This window comes from Hyperolius riggenbachi, chromosome 7 (assembly GCF_040937935.1).
Source record: "Hyperolius riggenbachi isolate aHypRig1 chromosome 7, aHypRig1.pri, whole genome shotgun sequence".
Lineage (NCBI taxonomy): Eukaryota > Metazoa > Chordata > Amphibia > Anura > Hyperoliidae > Hyperolius > Hyperolius riggenbachi.
Window position 1 is genome coordinate 99,345,816 of NC_090652.1, and position 18,605 is coordinate 99,364,420.

Below are 18,605 nucleotides of genomic sequence, written 5' to 3' on the forward strand. Positions count from 1 at the left end.
ATGTGCTGTAAATTCTTGGAATGCTTTGATCTCTCTCTGTTAGCAGAAAATAATGAACTGAAAGCAGAAGTCTTCTGTTATTGTCTCACACTGCCCCCTAGTGACAAGTTATAGCAGTAGGAGAACAGAGGCGCCAGCAGGATAAAAGTGGATAAAAACTTTAAAATTTGCTGGGAGGAAGTGGTGGACTTACCTCCATAAAGCAGACACGAAAGACTGTCTGAATAGTAGTCACATTTATTAATTAGTACCCCAAAACAGTGCAACGCGTTTCGCAGGCCCAGCCCGCTTCCTAGGAGGCGCTACACCTGCTATTGCTGAAATTCTGTCTTGTCCCCATTTTTATTGCCTGATGAAGCGGGCTGGGCCTGCGAAACGCGTTGCACTGTTTTGGGGTACTAATTAATAAATGTGACTACTATTCAGACAGTCTTTCGTGTCTGCTTTATGGAGGTAAGTCCACCACTTCCTCCCAGCAAATTTTAAAGTTTTTATCCACTTTTATCCTGCTGGCGCCTCTGTTCTCCTACTGCTATACCGTGTCCACCCCTGGTGGAGGGGTGATCTACCCCCTTTCGCATCTACAGAGAGCGACTTCTTATCCCTGAGTGAGGACAGGTCTAATCTCCTCACCTGCCTATACAGTGGTTGCCTGTGTGGTAACCCATGTTTGTGAGTATAATTTTCTCACGATAACCTTTACTTCATTTATGCTTAACATACTACACTATATTGGGCTCTCGGTTTCTCTACTCTTTATCCCTAGTGACAAGTGGCCATGAATACACATTACAGCAGTACTAATTAGAAACAAAGTAATGTAACAAGTAAGAAACAAAAATGTGCTAAAATCAATTGGCCTAGAACACTAGCAAGCCTGTAAATAAATTGGCTGCTAAAGGGAAAAGCACAACAGAAGTTCGCAAACAATCTAAGAAGTTGGCCTTCACCACAGTGAGTATTGCCGGCAATTTGTGCTGGTTAGTTTAGTTTCCGATAACTGGAACTCTACTGTATTTGAACTGTATTTGAATATTAGCATACTATGTGAATTTTTTATGATCACTTGCACTAATATATGTAGGAGTGTATTTACCGGTACTTTTTCTCCACATGCAACATATGTGTCTATGATGATTATTTAAAATACAAAATGAACTTTTATAATGATATTTCGAAACTTGTAATAAAATATCCCTGTTAACAAAGAAATAAAAATAAAGAATGGATTACAAAATATGATTAAATTGCTAAATGTTGAACCAATCAAATAATTTCTACGGGGTTTATTTCCCTTTCACGTGACTAAATTTGAAGTGGCTTTTCCATCGAACAGATTTGTACGGTAAGCCCTGTTTTCACTCACCTGGATACAAGCACTATACCTACCTAGCAGCTTTGATAGGTGAAGGGCACTTAGGTCACCCCTGATGACACAGAGACATTCTCAGAATAGTACAGTTTCCTGAACTCGTAAACACCACATTACTCATAAAGCAATGAACCCTGCTGCGTGCAAACCATTTATTCTAGATTTTTCACAACGTTCTGTAAAAGCCTCAGTATACCGCCATAGGGGACAGAGAAAACCTACCCAGGTAGTGGCAGTAAAAATGAGAATCTGAGACTCTCTGTTGACAAAACTCAAAGATAAGCTGAAATGTTTTCTTTTTTTTTTACTGAACGTTTCCCACAAACTGCAGTAGCAAATGCGATGTTGTGAAAACATTTAGACAATACGCGGAGCGTTTACCAGGCAGTAATGATGCAGAGATAGCAAGGCACTAAAAAGCTCTTTATTCTTGTAAAGCCATAAACTTACAAGTCACAAAACACCTACAGTATTCTCAGAGAAAGTAAAGAAATCCCATGCATGCATCACGCACTGGCAAACATCTAAAAATACACATGAAGTAGTAAGTCTATGGCCCAAATTCAAGCAACTTTTCTCTTTAGCTTTCTCCCAGGAGATCAATTTTCATGTTGTCTACAAAATAACTTTCTAGCAATGTACAACTGAAAACAAAAGAACTAAAAATCTCACAAGTTTTCTCCTAGCTGATATTTTCACACATTATCAATAAAATGCCCTTTAAGCCACCAGCAAGCAATAAAATATTCAGAATAATTCTGACAGTACTTTATCACCTACTTTTTAGTACCGCAGCCGGACCGTGACAGAGGCGCTTGGCTCAGACCTACATTGCTATATCCTTATTGCCTGACGAAGCAGGGTAATGCTTGTGAAATATGTGTCGAACCCAGGAGGATGTAAATAAAATTTGCTTTATTGATATTTTATCAATACTGTTTTTGTGTCAACTTGGAGGAGCTAAGTCCACCACTGCATCCTCTACTTTGAAACCTTTTAATAACTTTTGTCCTACTGCCGCCAGGGCCGGGCCAAGGCAGAGGCGAGAGAAGCTCCAGCCACAGGGCGCAGTGTAGGAGGGGGCGCCCAACTCACTCAGCTGTCAATCCCCTATTGTGTTTGAAGCAAAGAGAAATAAGAAAAGGGCATACATGGCAGTGACTGCAAGCCAGATAACTGTGTGTGTGTGATGGGTGGGAGGGATGGAGGGCCGCACTTTGGTGTCTCAGCCTCGGGTGCTGGAGGACCTTGTCCCGGCTCTGACTGGCGCCTCTGTTTACTGCTACACAGATGAAGCTGCTTGGCTGCAGCATAGCAGCATGTCTGTATAATGATCACTCACCCTATCGATCGCTTATTGATTGCTAAGGGTGACAGAATGTGAACACCTGTCCATAGCTTTAGTCACCTTTTAAACTGGAGACAACTGGAATGTATTTTATGACAAAGAATTGTGTCATCTGCAAATACACAGATAGTATTCATCATCTTTATCATCATCATCAATTTTTTTTTCAACTTTATATTTTTTATTGAGAAAGAAAGAGAAGATACAAAGCATACATGTAACAGGTACACAAAACTTTGCATATGTGCAGACATAGTTTCTCAACATCACCATCATTTATAACAGAAATGAAATAGGTGCCAAAACCAAGCCTTCTGGTACTCCATTTCAAATATAATTGACATATCTAAATATGCATTGGTAACTCAAGGTTTTTAAATTCATTGACAACCCTCAATAGCCCAAATCAAGGTATGTGACCTCAACACCCCCCCCCCCCCCAAAAAAAAAAAACAAAACAAAAAAACCCAAATACAAATGCAAAGAAAATGTAGGAGAAAAACCAGGAGTGGTTAGTGGCAGTATAAATAGGGGCCAAATCACAGATGCATAAGTATAAAATATACCATAGCATCCCTAGATTCACAATGATTAAAGTAATTTAAAAAGGAATTGTACTACCTTAATAATGTGTCAAAGTTCAAAATATAGGTATAGATCACATTTCACACGTAGGCTTCTTTAGATAAATCACGCAGTAAAAAATATACAGTAACACAGAAATCTACCAATCTGCTGTTTTCCTGCTGCTCAGTGTAATACAAACCCTTATCCCGCTGCAATCTGTCAAGATAATACATCATGCTCAACCACACTTTAGATCAATTGGACCCCAGATTTCTGATAAGCACACTGCAAGCATTCCAGTGGATCAGGGTATGGCAGCCTAATAATCAGACAAATCGATTAATGTGACAAAAAAACGTATATAATGAATTGTATGTGTAGTACGAATAATTAACAGAACATTAGTAGCATAGAAATTAGTCTCGTGTTTATTTTCAGGTAGCATTGCATCATTCTATCATATTTGCAATGTACAAACCACACTGTATTTTAAACTATGAAACAGAGCAGAGCTGATGACCCTTTAAACTTCCCTGCAGTAAAATTTTTATATGAAGCTGCCTGTCCTGTTTCTTTGAAGTATAGTGCCTCAGAAAACAACACTGTAACTGACTGTGCTACTAATGTTCTATTTCATAGCTGTACTACACATACAATTCATTATTAAGTGAATTTTTTTAACTTAAGATTCCCTTTAAAGGGACTTAGCGCTGAACATTTAAAAATATGTTAAACATAACTGGGGCTTCCTCCAGCCCCATCCACTCCAATCGCTCCCACGCCGAATTCTCCGCTGCCCACATCTTCGGGAACCGGGTCCCGTCAGTGACGTCAGTCACGGCCAGCTACGCAGGAGAAGTGCGCCCTCTACGTATCTCTCCAGTGGCTGCTGGAGAGATACGCAAACAGCACACTTCTCTTACGTTAGACTCCGACTGACGGAAGTGCGGGGACCTGGTTCCCGAAGCTGTGGGCAGCGGAGGACGCGGCGTGGGAGCGATCGGCGCGGATGGGGCTGGAGGAAGCCCCAGGTATGTATAAAATCTTTTTAATTGTTCAGCTCTGGTGCACTTTAACAGCTGAGTGACAAGATCCACCAAGTAGTGTGGCTAAGAAGCTGTGGGCCCCCATGCAAGTTTTACATTGCCCCCCCCCCCCCCAAGCACTCTACACATAACAATTGCTACGGCGCACCAAAACCAATCAAGGAAAACCACAGTGTCAGAGGTGCAAGCAGGGGATGGGAAAAAGTGTGTTGATCACTACTACCAAGCTAATACTGCGTTTGAGGCAGGTCCCCTCAGGGCCCCTATGGTCCAAGGGCCCCGATGCGGTCACAACCTCTGCACCCACTATTCCTACGCCACTGGATCCGCCATACATTTATTTAGCCTTGGTGTCAGGCAGCCAAATGTAGGAATGTAGCATCACTTTTCATTTACCAACTTCTTTTTGAGGAAACAGCCACTTATAGTCAGAAAAACCAGTTTAGACAATGTATAAAATTTGCATTTGTGCACACAAAGGTCATAATTGATGATGTCACAGTATTTTAGGATACATAGTTAATTAAGGTAGACCTGCCCTTAATCACACTTCAAAGAAATATGAGTAAAAGGTGCCATTTCCTTACGGTAAACTGTAAAAAACAAGCTCCCAAACTCCCAAAACCTGTCATCTAACCCACAGGCTAGGTGATAGATCACATGATCTGTGGCTACGAGGCATGTTGTGTCTTCTTCACAGTATTTGGACCTGATTTAATGAAACGTCTCTGGGCTAGAGGTCACTAATATTTCAGTGAAATTGGAAGAGATCTTGATAATGCATGATAGTTAAAAGTTGCAAGTGAGTGATCTGCCCAATAGTGTTATTTAATGAAATATTCTATCAGCATTGGGCAGGAAGGCAGTTTAAAGGCATGTACACACGCAACATTAAAGTGGCCTGGTGGGCATCGGTACCTGATCCCTCAGGCAACACTATAGGGCAGAGAGGCATAATTTGAACAAAGCAGGGTCCCCCGCAAAACTCATCTGACTGCGCTCCCCCTGCTACCCCCCACTCTTTTACTCATTGCAGCTCCCATACAGCCTCCTTGTGACTCCTGATGCATGTCACATGACATGCACAGGCCGGAGCAGCAAGGAGATAGGCTTTACAGCAGATACAGTGAAGAGAGGAGTGTGAGGACATGTTGCTCTGCTGTAAGAAGGTAAAGTATGACGCTCCGCTACCACTTCTCTGCACTTTGGATGCTCTCTCAACTGTGGTGGGTTATCACCTATTGCAGTGATAGGCAAACTCCCACAGTGCAATTGCCTTTATGAATCATGACTGTGGCTGTCAGACTCCTGCAATGCATTGTGGGACTTGTAGTTCCTTAACAGCTGGAGAGCCAAGTTCGCCTATCACTGCCCTATTGCTATGCCACTGGCAAAAGAGAAAAAGAAACCTAAAATGGAAGCAACACATTGAAAAGGGGAGCAAAGGAGTGGGGCTTCTGTACCTGAATGTTGCACATGGAAGAGGGGTATACACATGAAATAGAAGGGTGGCTAGGGCACATGGAAGGGCCACAATGAGAAAGTTAGCTAAAGGACGAACAAAGTATAAATTTGGCCTTATCTACACATTTATTTTGTTTTCATAGATTATGCTACTTTCTGGGGAAGTGTATATCTTTCATGATCAGTTTGTTCTGTGAGTCTCTGTGAAGTGGACAGCACTGCCAGAATGATGATCCTGCCCTGGCTTTAAGCATAAGCAAATGTCTGACAGTGTAGCAACTGAGACAGTTCACTGCTTAATGTTTGCAGCGGTTGTCAGACCTTCCCCAGGAACATGAGCTCTCCACGAAAGGTAATCATTTCTCAGATTTCCAAAAAGCAAGATGGCCACCCCCATGATGCAGACACGGCAGCTTCTGCAGCCTGGTCAGCAAGGCGAGATGGCACAAAGTGCTACTAAAGAATGTTTAATTTGATAGAATATGGTTGGGACCGGTTCAAAGTTTACATTCAGTTTAGTTTGACACCATCTTAATAGGTTATAATGACAGAAAACTGGGGAACAAAAGTAGTTACCTGCTGGGTCACACGAGATATTGTGTTGGATATAGTCATTGTGGTCTACAGTGGTGGGGTGATAAGAGGTAAATCTGGAAAATAGAAAGCAGAAAAGATATGATTTTATATATTTATTCTCCAGCGCTGCGTAATATGTTGGCGCTTTATAAATACAATAAATAATAATATTATATAAAAAGAACAGAGGTACGCTAATGCTTAAAAATGAGAACGTCACAACACATTGTCTGTTTAATAAAATTCACTATCCATATCCATATCAGCTGGGTTCCAATGCACAGCTCCACCCCTTGCAGAAAATGGCCATGGCCTTTCCTACATCAGACACAGAAAATGGCCTTTTCTGCAAGGAGGCGGGGGCTACACATATACAGGGCTCCAATGAATCTTATTATACAGAAGACGTGCCAGAGACCCTCAGCAAATCCCTGCATAAAAGTAACCCTGAAGGCTGAAACCTTCAAAAATAGAACTGAACAGAAAGTTTGACTTACAGTGCTGCCCATAATTATTCATACCCCTGGCAAATTTGACTTAAAGTTACTTTTATTCAACCAGCAAGTAATTTTTTGACAGGAAATTACATTGGTGTCTCCCACAAGATAATAAGACAATGTACAAGAGGCATTATTGTGGAAAAAAACAAAAACATTTTTTAAGCTTTTATTTACATTTGAGCAAAAAAGTATCCAGTCCAAATTTATTCAAAATCTTCTCAATAATCAATAGAAAAGCCTTTATTGGCTATTACAGCAGAAACAGGAAAAAAGGGCGCCGGCAGCTAGTGGACAAAAAAGGCGCCGCCATTCACTCCCATAATAAATATTGTTTAATGGGCGCCGAACAGGAAAAAAGGGCGCCAGAGATTATTAACGTTTTACAAATGGCGCCTGGAGATTTTTAATGTTTTATAACTGTGCTTGTGATGATTTAAGTTTAGAAAATGCGCCCGTGACGAATAATGTTTATAAAAATACTTATATTAACTATTTAACTAAAACATTATTTAAAATTGTATCCCTTACTGTTTGTAAAACATTATTATTCACAAAATAAATTGATCAGTACTTAACATAAATTGCAATATATTTTTTATAGTCACTATTTGTAAAACATTATTATCCACACAATAAAATTATTTAAAATTTTATCCCTTAATGTTTGTAAACCATTATTATTCACAAAATAAAGCGATTAGTACGTAACGTAAATTGCAATATAATTTTTACAGTCACTATTTGTAAAACATTATTATCCACATAATAAAGCGATCAGTAAGGGGGGTGGTTAGGGTTAGGCACCACCAGGGAGTGGTTAGGATTAGGCACCACCAGGGGGTGGTTAGGGTTAGGCACCACCAGGGGGGTCTTAGCGTTAGGCACCACCAGGGGGGTGGTTAGGGTTAGGCGCCACCAGGGGGGTGGTTAGGGTTAGGCACCACCAGGGGGGTGGTTAGGGTTAGGCACCACCAGGAGGGTCTAGGGGTTAGGGATAGGTACAGGAAGGGTTCTGTGTGAGAGTAGGTTTAGTTATAGTTACAGTACAATATACACCACCAGGGGGGTGGTTAGGGTTAGTGTAACGAATGGTGTCAACACGCAGAGAGAATCTGATTATTGGTGATCTGCAGATTCACCAGCAATGCAGATATACACCAGATTATGAATGATCTGCAGAATCACTAATAATCCAGGTATGTCTAACCTCTGGACACCGGAGATATGAGTGTACAGTGTAACAGTAGTACTTTGAGAGAGAACCGCCAGTGGAACTGGAGGTAAGAAGAAGAAGGGATTTCACCCCAGACTGTGGGTGAATCCCTTAGGCCAAAGGCTCCCTAGGAGAGGGGCCTAGGCTTGGTTGCAGGATGCCCTGCTGCTAATATGAACAGATTTGCCCTTACTGGATGTGAGATCCTAGCTCTCTACACCCTAGTGGCGGAAAAAGGTAATACAGGTACACAGTGCTAGTCTTGGGTGTGAGGTCCGTAGTCACAACACCCTGGAACTAGTCTATCTCATAACATAGAATGATACAGTAGCCTAGACTTGGGTGTGAGGTCCGTAGTCACAACACCCCGGAACTAGTCTATAGCATAACATAGCATTGACACAGTTTCCTAAGCTTGGGTGTGAGGTCCGTAGTCACAACACCCTGGAACTAGTCTATAGCATAACATAGCATTGACACAGTTTCCTAGGCTTGGGTGTGAGGTCCGTAGTCACAACACCCTGGAACTAGTCTATAGCATAACATAGCATTGACACAGTTTCCTAGGCTTGGGTGTGAGGTCCGTAGTCACAACACCCCGGAACTAGTCTATAGCATAACATAGCATTGACACAGTTTCCTAGGCTTGGGTGTGAGGTCCGTAGTCACAACACCCTGGAACTAGTCTATAGCATAACATAGCATTGACACAGTTTCCTAGGCTTGGGTGTGAGGTCCGTAGTCACAACACCCTGGAACTAGTCTATAGCATAACATAGCATTGACACAGTTTCCTAGGCTTGGGTGTGAGGTCCGTAGTCACAACACCCTGGAACTAGTCTATAGCATAACATGAGAAAGTATTCTAGCTCAGTGTGAATTCCCAGGTCCTTCCTGGTTCAAACACACTGTTGGATCTGACTGAGGTCTGTGTGCTAACACATAAAGCATTTGCAATGGCAGACAACCAGCAACTGGCAAGCAAGCTGTATATATAGCTGCTGGAGTCTGCCGCCCCGCCCAAGCCACTCAGCCAATCATGAGTCCAGCAGGAATAAGCTGATCCTCCTGATCAGCTGACACTTCCTCTGCTTGTATAAAGGTCCTGACATCTGGGCCGCGCGCGTGTAGCTCTCCATGTCATCCATATGAACCAACAGCCCCAGCCACACCAACCGCACGCCGCCGCATACAAACCGCCGCGTTGGACGCGGAAACAGCCACCTCGCCATCAGTACCAGCGGCGGCTTTTCCGCATTCCCTCGTGGTGCCAGGCGCACGTCTCCGCATGCCAGCTGCTGTGCTGGACGAGGACTCAGCCGTCCTGCCGTTATTACACGCGGCGGCTTTTCCGTGTTTCCTCACAGTTAGGCACCACCAGGGGGGTGGTTAGGGTTAGGAACCACCATGGGGGTCTTAGGGTTAGGGATAGGTACAGGGAGGGTTCTGTGTGAGAGCAGGATTAGGTTTAGTTTTAATAAAATTTTAGTAATACTTAATAATGTTTTACAACACTTATTACGAACGTAGTTATATTTATATCATTTTTATAAACAATATTTTCAGATTTTATGATAAGAAGAAACGATAAATGAAGGTTATTCACAATAATATACAATTATAACGATTAAACATAAATTATCGTTTTTTTAACAAACGTTATTATAAGTTACACTTTTGAAACAGGGAAGATTAACGTTTTCATAATTGGCAATTTCATACACATTATTTCATGATTTCCACATTTGTAAAACATTATTTGTAAACAAAATACAACACAATATTTTTATAAACGGTATTACCGCTAATAGTTTACACCCCGCACCCTTTTTTCCTGACGCCCTTTTTTGATGTACGCATTACAGCAATCAAACGCTTCCTATAATTGTAGACCAGATTTTTGCATGTATCCACAAGTATTTTTGCTCATTCATCTTTAGAAATTAGCTCTAAATCTGAAGAAAAAAAAGAGAAAAAAAAATAAAAAAAAATAAAAAGAAATTAGCTCTAAATCTATCATGTTGGAAGGTCTTCTTGCCATAACCCCAATCTTTAGCTCCCTCCACAGATTCTCAATTGGATTCAAGCCAGGACTCTGGCTGGGCTACTCCAAAACTTTAATGTTGACTGCTAACTATTTCTTCACCACTTTTGCTTTGTGTTTTGGGTCATTGTCATGCTGAAATGTCCACTGGTGCCCAAGGCCAAGTTTCTCTGCAGACTGCCCGATGTTGTCGTTGAGAATCCTCATGTATTGCTTTTTTCATGGTGCCGTTTATAGAGATGGCCCGAACTAGCTGGCAATTCATGGCGCCGGACATTGCCACCAGCTGTTTCTGATGATGAGCTCCCCCTGCTTCTTTCATGAACTCGCCTCCTCCTACTCCTCTCTGACTCCCCCTCTGAGCTGTCCCCTTGGTCATCTTGTCTAGTAGGAACCCATGTGGGATCCGTATCATCATAATCATCCTGCCCAGCTTCGCTTTCCTCAGACACCTCCAAAACTGCACCAACAGCAGGTACTTCATCATCCTCCTCCTCACACATTAAGTCCATAGTGTCACCGCCTAACTCAGACATATGAGATGGTGTAACTTGCTTAGCGCCTTCATCTGGTTGTAACAATAATGGCTGTGAATCAGTTAATTCCCCACCAATTAACTCATGTGAACTGTCAAATGCGATGGATGTGGTGATTGTAGTAGCGCTGGTGGTTCTGTGTTAAATAGTCAACCACGTCCTGACAATCTTGGGAGTTGATGGGACGTGCCTTCTTCTGAGCACTGTACTTTGGGCCAGGGCTGCACGAATTCACATCAACACGACCTCGCACAGACCTGCCGGGTGGCCTTCCGCTGGGTCTGCCTCTGCCTGTTTTCTCCGTTTGGTTCATATCGGGGGGGATGAAGTGAAAGGTATGCACTGACTTGACTAATACAATGTGCAGTCACACAGGTGCAGTTAACAGGTATCTACGGAGTAGTATATCACACTGCGTGCACTCACGTAGGTAGGTGGGTGCACTGAACACAACAGGTAGGTATATGCAGTGATGGGTATTACAATGTGCACATGTCACACACAGACAGGTACCGGACAGGCACAGTGACACTGCGTGCGCTCAACTCATGTAGGTAGGTGGGTGCACTATGAACAACAGGTAGGTAGGTATGTGCAGTGATGGGTATTACAATGTGCACCTGTCACACACAGACAGGTAGCAGACAGGCACAGTGACACTGCGTGCGCTCAACTCACGTAGGTAGGTGGGTGCACTGTGAACAACAGGTAGGTAGGTATATGCAGTAATGGGTATTACAATGTGCACCTGTCACACAGACAGGTAGCGGACAGGCTCAACTCACGTAGGTAGGTGGGTGCACTGTGAACAACAGGTAGGTAGGTATATGCAGTAATGGGTATTGCAATGTGCACCTGTCACACACAGACAGGTAGCGGACAGGCACAGTGACACTGCGTGTGCTCAACTCACGTAGGTAGGTGGGTGGGTGCACTGTGAACAACAGGTAGGTAGGTATGTATATGCAGTAATGGGTATTACAATGTGCACCTGTCACACACACAGGTAATCACTGAATGTGCTGGGCCTGGCAGTGGCACACACACAGTATGAATTATCAAGGCTGTCTATGCAACACAAGTGTCAGTGGGAAACATACAAAAAAAATAGATCACAAGAACAAGATTAGTTCTCAAAAGAGCTGTTGTGGGATGCTATTTTAGCAATAAGAATCAGCAAGGAGCAAGCTAACAAGCCTACAAGAGCCTTACTAATCTTTCCCTATGAGAGTCTGCAGCAGCAGCTGTCCCTTCTCTATTTACTGCAGGCACACGAGTGAGTAAAATGGCTGGCGATGCCTGCCTTTTATAAGGGGGGGGGGGAGTGGCTCCAGGAGGGAGTGTAGACTGATTGGCTACAATGTGCCTGCTGACTGTGATGTAGAGGGTCAAAGTTGACCCTAATGGTGCATTATGGGGGCGAACCGAACTTCCGCAAAAGTTTGCGGTTCTCCGCGATCGCGAACCCCTGAAAGTTCACCGGGAACTATTCGCCGGCGAACCGTTTCGGGCCCTCTCTAGCCGTTTACTGTGATTAGGTTCCCTGGTCCATTGGCTGAAAAACACCCCCAAAGCATTAGGCTCCCACTACCATGTTTGACATTGGGGACGGTGTCTCATTTTTTTACGCCAAATGAAGGAAACATCATTGTAACCAAACAATTCAATTTTTGTTTTGTCTGGCCATAACACAAAAGACCAGAAGTCTTCTTCTTTGTCCAGATGAGCATTTGCAAATGCCAAGTGAGCTTTTGTGTGCCTTATCTGGAGAAGTGGCATCCTCCTTGGTCTGCATCCGTGGAACCCAGCAGTGTGCAGTGTCTGTTGATTGAATTGCCGGCCTTGAGACATTGTCGCCAGCAGAGCCCAGATTCACCAGGATGGGGTTGATGATGATCCTTGATTCTTTTTCACCTCTCTGGCTATCCGTCTGGCCAGCACAAGTGTCACTTTTGGCTTCTGACCACGTCCTCCGAGATTTTCCACAGTGTGGAACATCTTGTATTTTTTAATAATACTTTGCACTGTAGCCACTGGAACTTGAAAACATTTAGAAATGGCCTTGTAGTTCTTTCCTGACTTGTGAGCAGTCACAATGCGCAGCCGCAGGTCCTCACTGAGCTCCTTTGTTATTGCCATGATTGTCCACAAACCAACTGCAGAGAGCAGAGGCGGGACAAGGTCCTCCAGCACACAAGGCTGAGACACCAAAGTGCGCCCCTCCATCCCTCCCACCCCAGCTGTCACACACTGATTGCTATTAGACTAAGAGGGCCACAGGGCCCACAACCTCCTCAACACCTTAATATCTAGTTATCTGGCTTGCAGTCACTGCTATGCATCCCATTTTCTTATTTATTTCTGCTTCAAACACAATTAGGAATGGCAGCTGAATGAATTGTGCGCCCCCTCCTACACTGCGCCCTGAGGCTGGAGCCTCTCCAGCCTATGCCTCGGCCTGGCCCTGGCAGAGAGCTGCTGTTTTTCAACTGTTGAGTTGATTAAGACAGTTGTTCCCAATTAATCAAGGTAATTAGGGTGCTTTAGAACAGTTCGGACTATCTGGAATGGTATTTGGATTTTCCCACAGACTGCGACAGTTTGTGAAGGGTATGAATAATTTTGGACTGTGACACTTTTTGTTCAAATGTAAATAAAAGCTGAGAAATGTTTTTTTTTCCACAATAATGCCTCTTGTACATCGTCTTATTATCTTTTGGGAGACCCCTATGTCATTTCCATCAAAAAATTACTTGCTGGTTGAATAAAAGTAACTTATTGTCAACATTTGCCAGGGGTATGAATAATTATGGGCAGCACTGTATATGCAAATTCCAGTTTTACAGGAAGTAGAATCAGTGAGGGCTAAAGCTGATTGCAGTGCTATATGGATGGCCACCTTCCAACCCTACTCCAAATGTGTCTCTACCCCTGTGTAGGCAGTCACTGATAAAGCTTGTTTTTATCTGTGTAGCTCTTTGTCTTGCTCACGCTCAATTAAAACACCTTTGAAGCCCAGTTACAGGAACACTCCAATGAAAAAGGTAAGCGGTTAAAATCTGACAGAACTGACAGGTTTTGGACTAGTCCATTTCCTCAGATTTTCTTTGTTGTCAAAAGCATTTCCTGAATGGCAATTGCTAAGTCTAGATGATAAAATAGTGTACAACTGAGTATGGAGAATGGCTGGTATCTTACTGTTTTGGCAGTTAAACTGCCACTCAAGAAATGCTTTTGAAAATAAAGAAAACCCTGCAAATTGTCCATGAGGAGATGGACTAGTCCAGAAGCTGTCAGTTCTGTCAGATTTTAACTGCTTACTTTTTTCACTGTAGTGTTCCTTTAAGGAGACTGGCCACATCTTGTACCACATACTTTCATTGATATGTGCTGCAGTCTTCTCAGTGGGATTCAGTCTGTGGCTGCCTATTGCTAAACACTAGGATAATGCAATCTAAGACTCTAGAGCCCCCCCTTACTACCCACCAACGCAGCTGCTTCTAGTGTCATGAACACATTTTTAGGTGTTTTTTTTAACTGCAAGTGTAATTTCATCTAAAAAAGACATTTGAGCACCCTAAGTCCTAAGCTACATTATTATTTAGTATTTATATAGTGCCGACATCTTCTGCAGCGCTGTACAGAGTATCTTGTCACTTAACTGTCCATCAGAGGGGCTCACAATCTAATCCCTGCCATAGTCATATGTCTATGTATATATTGTGTAGTGTGTGTATCATAGACTAGGGCCAATTTAGGGGAAGCCAATTAACTTATCTGTCAGGGGCGTAGCAATAGGGGTTGCAGAGGTAGCAACCGCATCGGGGCCCTTGAGGCAGAGGGGCCCCATGGGGCCTTTCCTAAACCAAAGTATAAGCTGTTTATTGGTCCTGTGGTGGTAATAATCACTTCTATAGATGCTTTGAACGTTAGTAATCATTAACACACAGTTCCCCATCCCCTTCTTGCACCTCTAATACTGTAGATGACCTTGGCAGGTTTTGTTGCGCCGTATCAAGTGTTACGTATAGAGTGCTTGGGGGGGCCCAATGTAAAACTCGCACCGGGGCCCCGAGCTCCATAGCTACGCCACTGTTATCTGTATGTTTTTGGGATGTGGGAGGACGACTGAGTCCATGGAGGAAACACACCCAAACATGATGAGAACATACAAACTCCATGCAGATGATAGTCTGTTTTGATTTATACCTGGAGATGGGCTATTGAATCTGGCTAAATGCAAGGAGATAGTATTTCAGGGAGATCAGTGTGTGGTAACCCAGTGCACGTTTTCTGGGCAATATAATATACAAAAAAGGTCAGCATAAACTCAATTACGTCAAACCCTTCACAGGCACATTTTAATTACAACTAATTCTCTTTATTTATGTTCCTCCTATAAACATGAATGCCTGACCTGTCTGAGCACTTGTGTTTTAAGCCTAGTAAGAGTAATAGAGTATGCAGGTACACCAGCTTATTAAGAGGGAACCACAGAAACTGACATAGGATTTGCCACCTGTGTAATCCATCTCCTGTGGCAGTGCATACCCAGCAGGTGCCAGGAATAATTACTGAACAATTGTGTCATGTCTGATGATAATTTATAAAAAAATAAAAATCTATTAAAAATGTACACTTTCCCATAACAAACCTGTTTCAGTATTCATCAGTTAGGAGATGGAAAAAATGACATACTACTGATTCACCGCACAACACAACCAGTGGCAGTGATCTCAGCAACTACCTGTGTGATCTCTAACTTCTAGGGGTATTCTTTAAAAACTGGCACCGAACAGTGTAACTTTAACTACAGTGTAGTGTCAAATTAATCAAATACATACCCAAATAAAGAACAGCCTGCAAACAAGAACAAAAAAGAACGAAACAAACGAACGAAAAAACAAACAACGCTTCAAGCATAATAAACACTTCCATGGTGAGGTTTACATATAATATAAGAATGCACAAGGAGAATATAGGGAATCGGCCAATCGGGAAATTGCAGGATATCATATGGTGTATATGCTCATATAGATGAAGACTGGCATACCTGGGTACGGGCTGGTATGAGGGCTGCTCCCCTGTATGCAGGATTTGCGGTTGGCACAGGAGCTCAGGCTGGCATCAGGTCGGCAGACTCCGGATGAGGACAGGCTGGGCGGCTCAGCACTGCAGCGCACAGGATTGTCACAGAGGTGTCCTGGCAGAGCTGGCTGTGCTGAGATGTGCCACCCCGCCCCCTCTCCTACCCGCACACAGCCTCCTCACTGTCGGGAGATTTGATGCTGCTATCACTGTGTGATGGGTGCTACAGGGACCGAGTCCTCCAGCTTTGCAGGGACCTGCGAGTAAACAATGAATACAGCAGTCAGACAGCAGCTATTTAGATAAGTTGACTTGCTGCCGGGGATGGAGGCTGGTGCTGATGCTCCGTCTCAGCCTGGCTGCTTGATTGCCTAATGTCACTCCACTTTTCCTCTCTCTCTAGCTCACTCAAGTGTCTGTATGGACATGTGAAACAGGACAGCTAAAACATAATTCTCTCTTCTCTCTTTTCCTCTCCCTTCCCCATTAGCCTCTCTCTCTCTACCCTTTTTTTTCTTCTCACCCTTCCCTATATTGTTACCTCTCTCCCTCTCCTCTTCCCTTCCCCATCCTGATTTCTCTCTCTTCTTTCCCCTTTTGTTCTCTCTCTCTCTCCTTTTTCCCCTTTTGTTCTCTCTCTCTCTCTCTCTCTCTCTCTCTCTCTCTCTCTCTCTCTCTCTCTCTCTCTCTCTCTCTTTCTCTCCCCTTCCCCATTATCTCCTCTCTTTTCCTCTTCCCTTCCCCATTTTGTTCTCTCTCTCCTCTTTTTCCTCTCTCCTCTCTGCCATCTTGCGCTCTATTTCATTCTTTTTTCCTCCCCCCTCTTCCTCATCTTGTACTCTCTCTAACTCTTTTCTTTCCCATCTTGCACTCTTTTCCTTCCTCTCTCTCACTCTCTCACTCTCATTCAAGTGCCACCATTACTCTCAAACCTTTATGGTCTCATTCTTGTCTCCGGCACCCCAATATCCATCACCTTTCTCACCCTATTCCCAAGGTCGCTCTCCTATCTCCATCACCAACCACAGCTTTTGTATCTCCATCCTCTACCTACTTCCATCACGTCTCTCATTTTATTACCTCTGCTTTAGTCACCTCATCTCTCCCACAATGTAAAGCGTTCTGCTTTCCTTGTCCTGCCACCATCACCTTACCTGCCCCCCCTCCCCCCTTTCCCTATTACATGTCATTGCTCTGTCTATCTTCCCAGTTCTCTTTCAGCTTACTCTATCTTTATCTCCATTATTTCCTTGCCTCCTAATATTCTCTGCTTCCATCAACTGTTCCCTCACCTTTCTCACATTCCTTCATGATCTCATTATTTTTCAGCCACTTTTTTTCCCTCCTCCAAAAACATTTCTCATTCTATCTCCTGATCTCCTTTTCCTGCAACTCCTGACATTTTGGTGTTGGTTATTGTTGAAAGGAATTATTAATTCTTTCACTTTGTTTTTAAAAATGTAAATAATGTAATTTTTTGGTGTTTTTATTCCTATTTGATCGAGTTTTCCTTATTCCCCAGGAAGAAAATGGGTTACATTTCTAACACTTGGTTCACACTGGAGTGGATGCAATGCAAAATGGCGCCATAAAAGTGAATAGCTCACATTACCTGCTGTTGCGTATCCACTCTTTTTGCGTCACCACCCATCTGCTGCTTCACCTGCCAATGTCTGCCACCACTGTTGGCATCCCTACTTGGTCCACTGCAAGGGAACAGCCAGTATACCCAAATCGGAGCCTGGTAGAAGCATAGGGCTTCCCATTGATTTGCAATTGACCAGTCCTCCCCTGCAACAGGGAGGAATTTCATTGGTCCACCATAAACCAATTAGAGTCTTGCTAGGGAGATTCCCATTGGTCTTTTGTAATCCACTAAGAAGCCCCATGCTTCTGCCAGCTCCAGTCTGTGTACATTGGCTTTTCTCCATGCAGTGGACCAAGAGGCGGGTGCCAGCAGCGGTGGAACCAATCCGTGGGACAGGTGAGTTTTTGCCTTTCACACGTGGCAACCAGCCTGGTGAGAGTGGACACTGCCCATTCTCATGGGCATCCATTCTCATAGGCTACCATTGAGTCTGTTCCAATGTTTGCAGTCTGTTGCTGTAAAAATGCTGCAAGTAGGGACTTTCTGTTTACTGCAACACATTAAATTGATCCAATTTTAAGTGCAAGTAGAAGCAGACCCTATTCCTAGTATTTCCTTCTGCTGTCATCTACCTCTTCATTCATTTTCTGCTTTCAGTTTTTTTTCTACCCCCATCTCCTTACTTTCTTACTGCCTCACATCTACCTCAATCATTTCCTCTCCTCATTATCCCACCTCCTCCTTTCCTGCCACCTCACTTTCTTACCTACGTCGACAAACACACCTACCTCCATCACTTCCTTTCCTCATTATCCCACCTCCTCCTTTCCTGCCACCTCACTTTCTTACCTACGTCGACAAACACACCTACCTCAATCACTTCCTTTCCTCATTATCCCACCTCCTCCTTTCCTGCCACCTCACTTTCTTACCTACGTCGACAAACACACCTACCTCCATCACTTCCTTTCATCAACTTGCTTCCCATCCTTCTTCTTACTCTCATATCTACACCATCCAACACATCTACCTCCATCACTTCTGTTCTTCATCACCTTGCTACCCTTCCGTCACCTTACTCTCTTACCTACATCATCCAACACATCTACCACCAAAACATAGCCTCCATACAGTAAAACCATATAATTTTAATAAAAGAATGATTAAAATTTACGCCAGACATAACCAACTTGAGGACGGAAGATGGAGCAGTGGGAGTTGCAAGAGCTTGAGGCGATACTGACACGAGCGGTTAGCGGGGGA

The 18,605-nt window shown here is 43.4% G+C and overlaps 1 protein-coding gene across 1 annotated transcript in view; it reads right to left on the reverse strand.

Moving 5' to 3' along the window:
- The window catches only part of SCNN1B (sodium channel epithelial 1 subunit beta), a 126,942-nt gene extending 111,006 nt beyond the window's left edge, over nt 1-15,936 (reverse strand). The window contains exons 1-2 of the mRNA XM_068244448.1: nt 15,720-15,936; nt 6,374-6,447 (exon numbers count right to left, since the gene is read on the reverse strand). Coding sequence (XP_068100549.1) covers nt 6,374-6,412 — 39 coding nt within the window. The 5' untranslated portion in view covers nt 6,413-6,447; nt 15,720-15,936. The remainder of the gene's footprint in view (nt 1-6,373; nt 6,448-15,719) is intronic.
- Nucleotides 15,937-18,605: the final 2,669 nt, after the last annotated feature.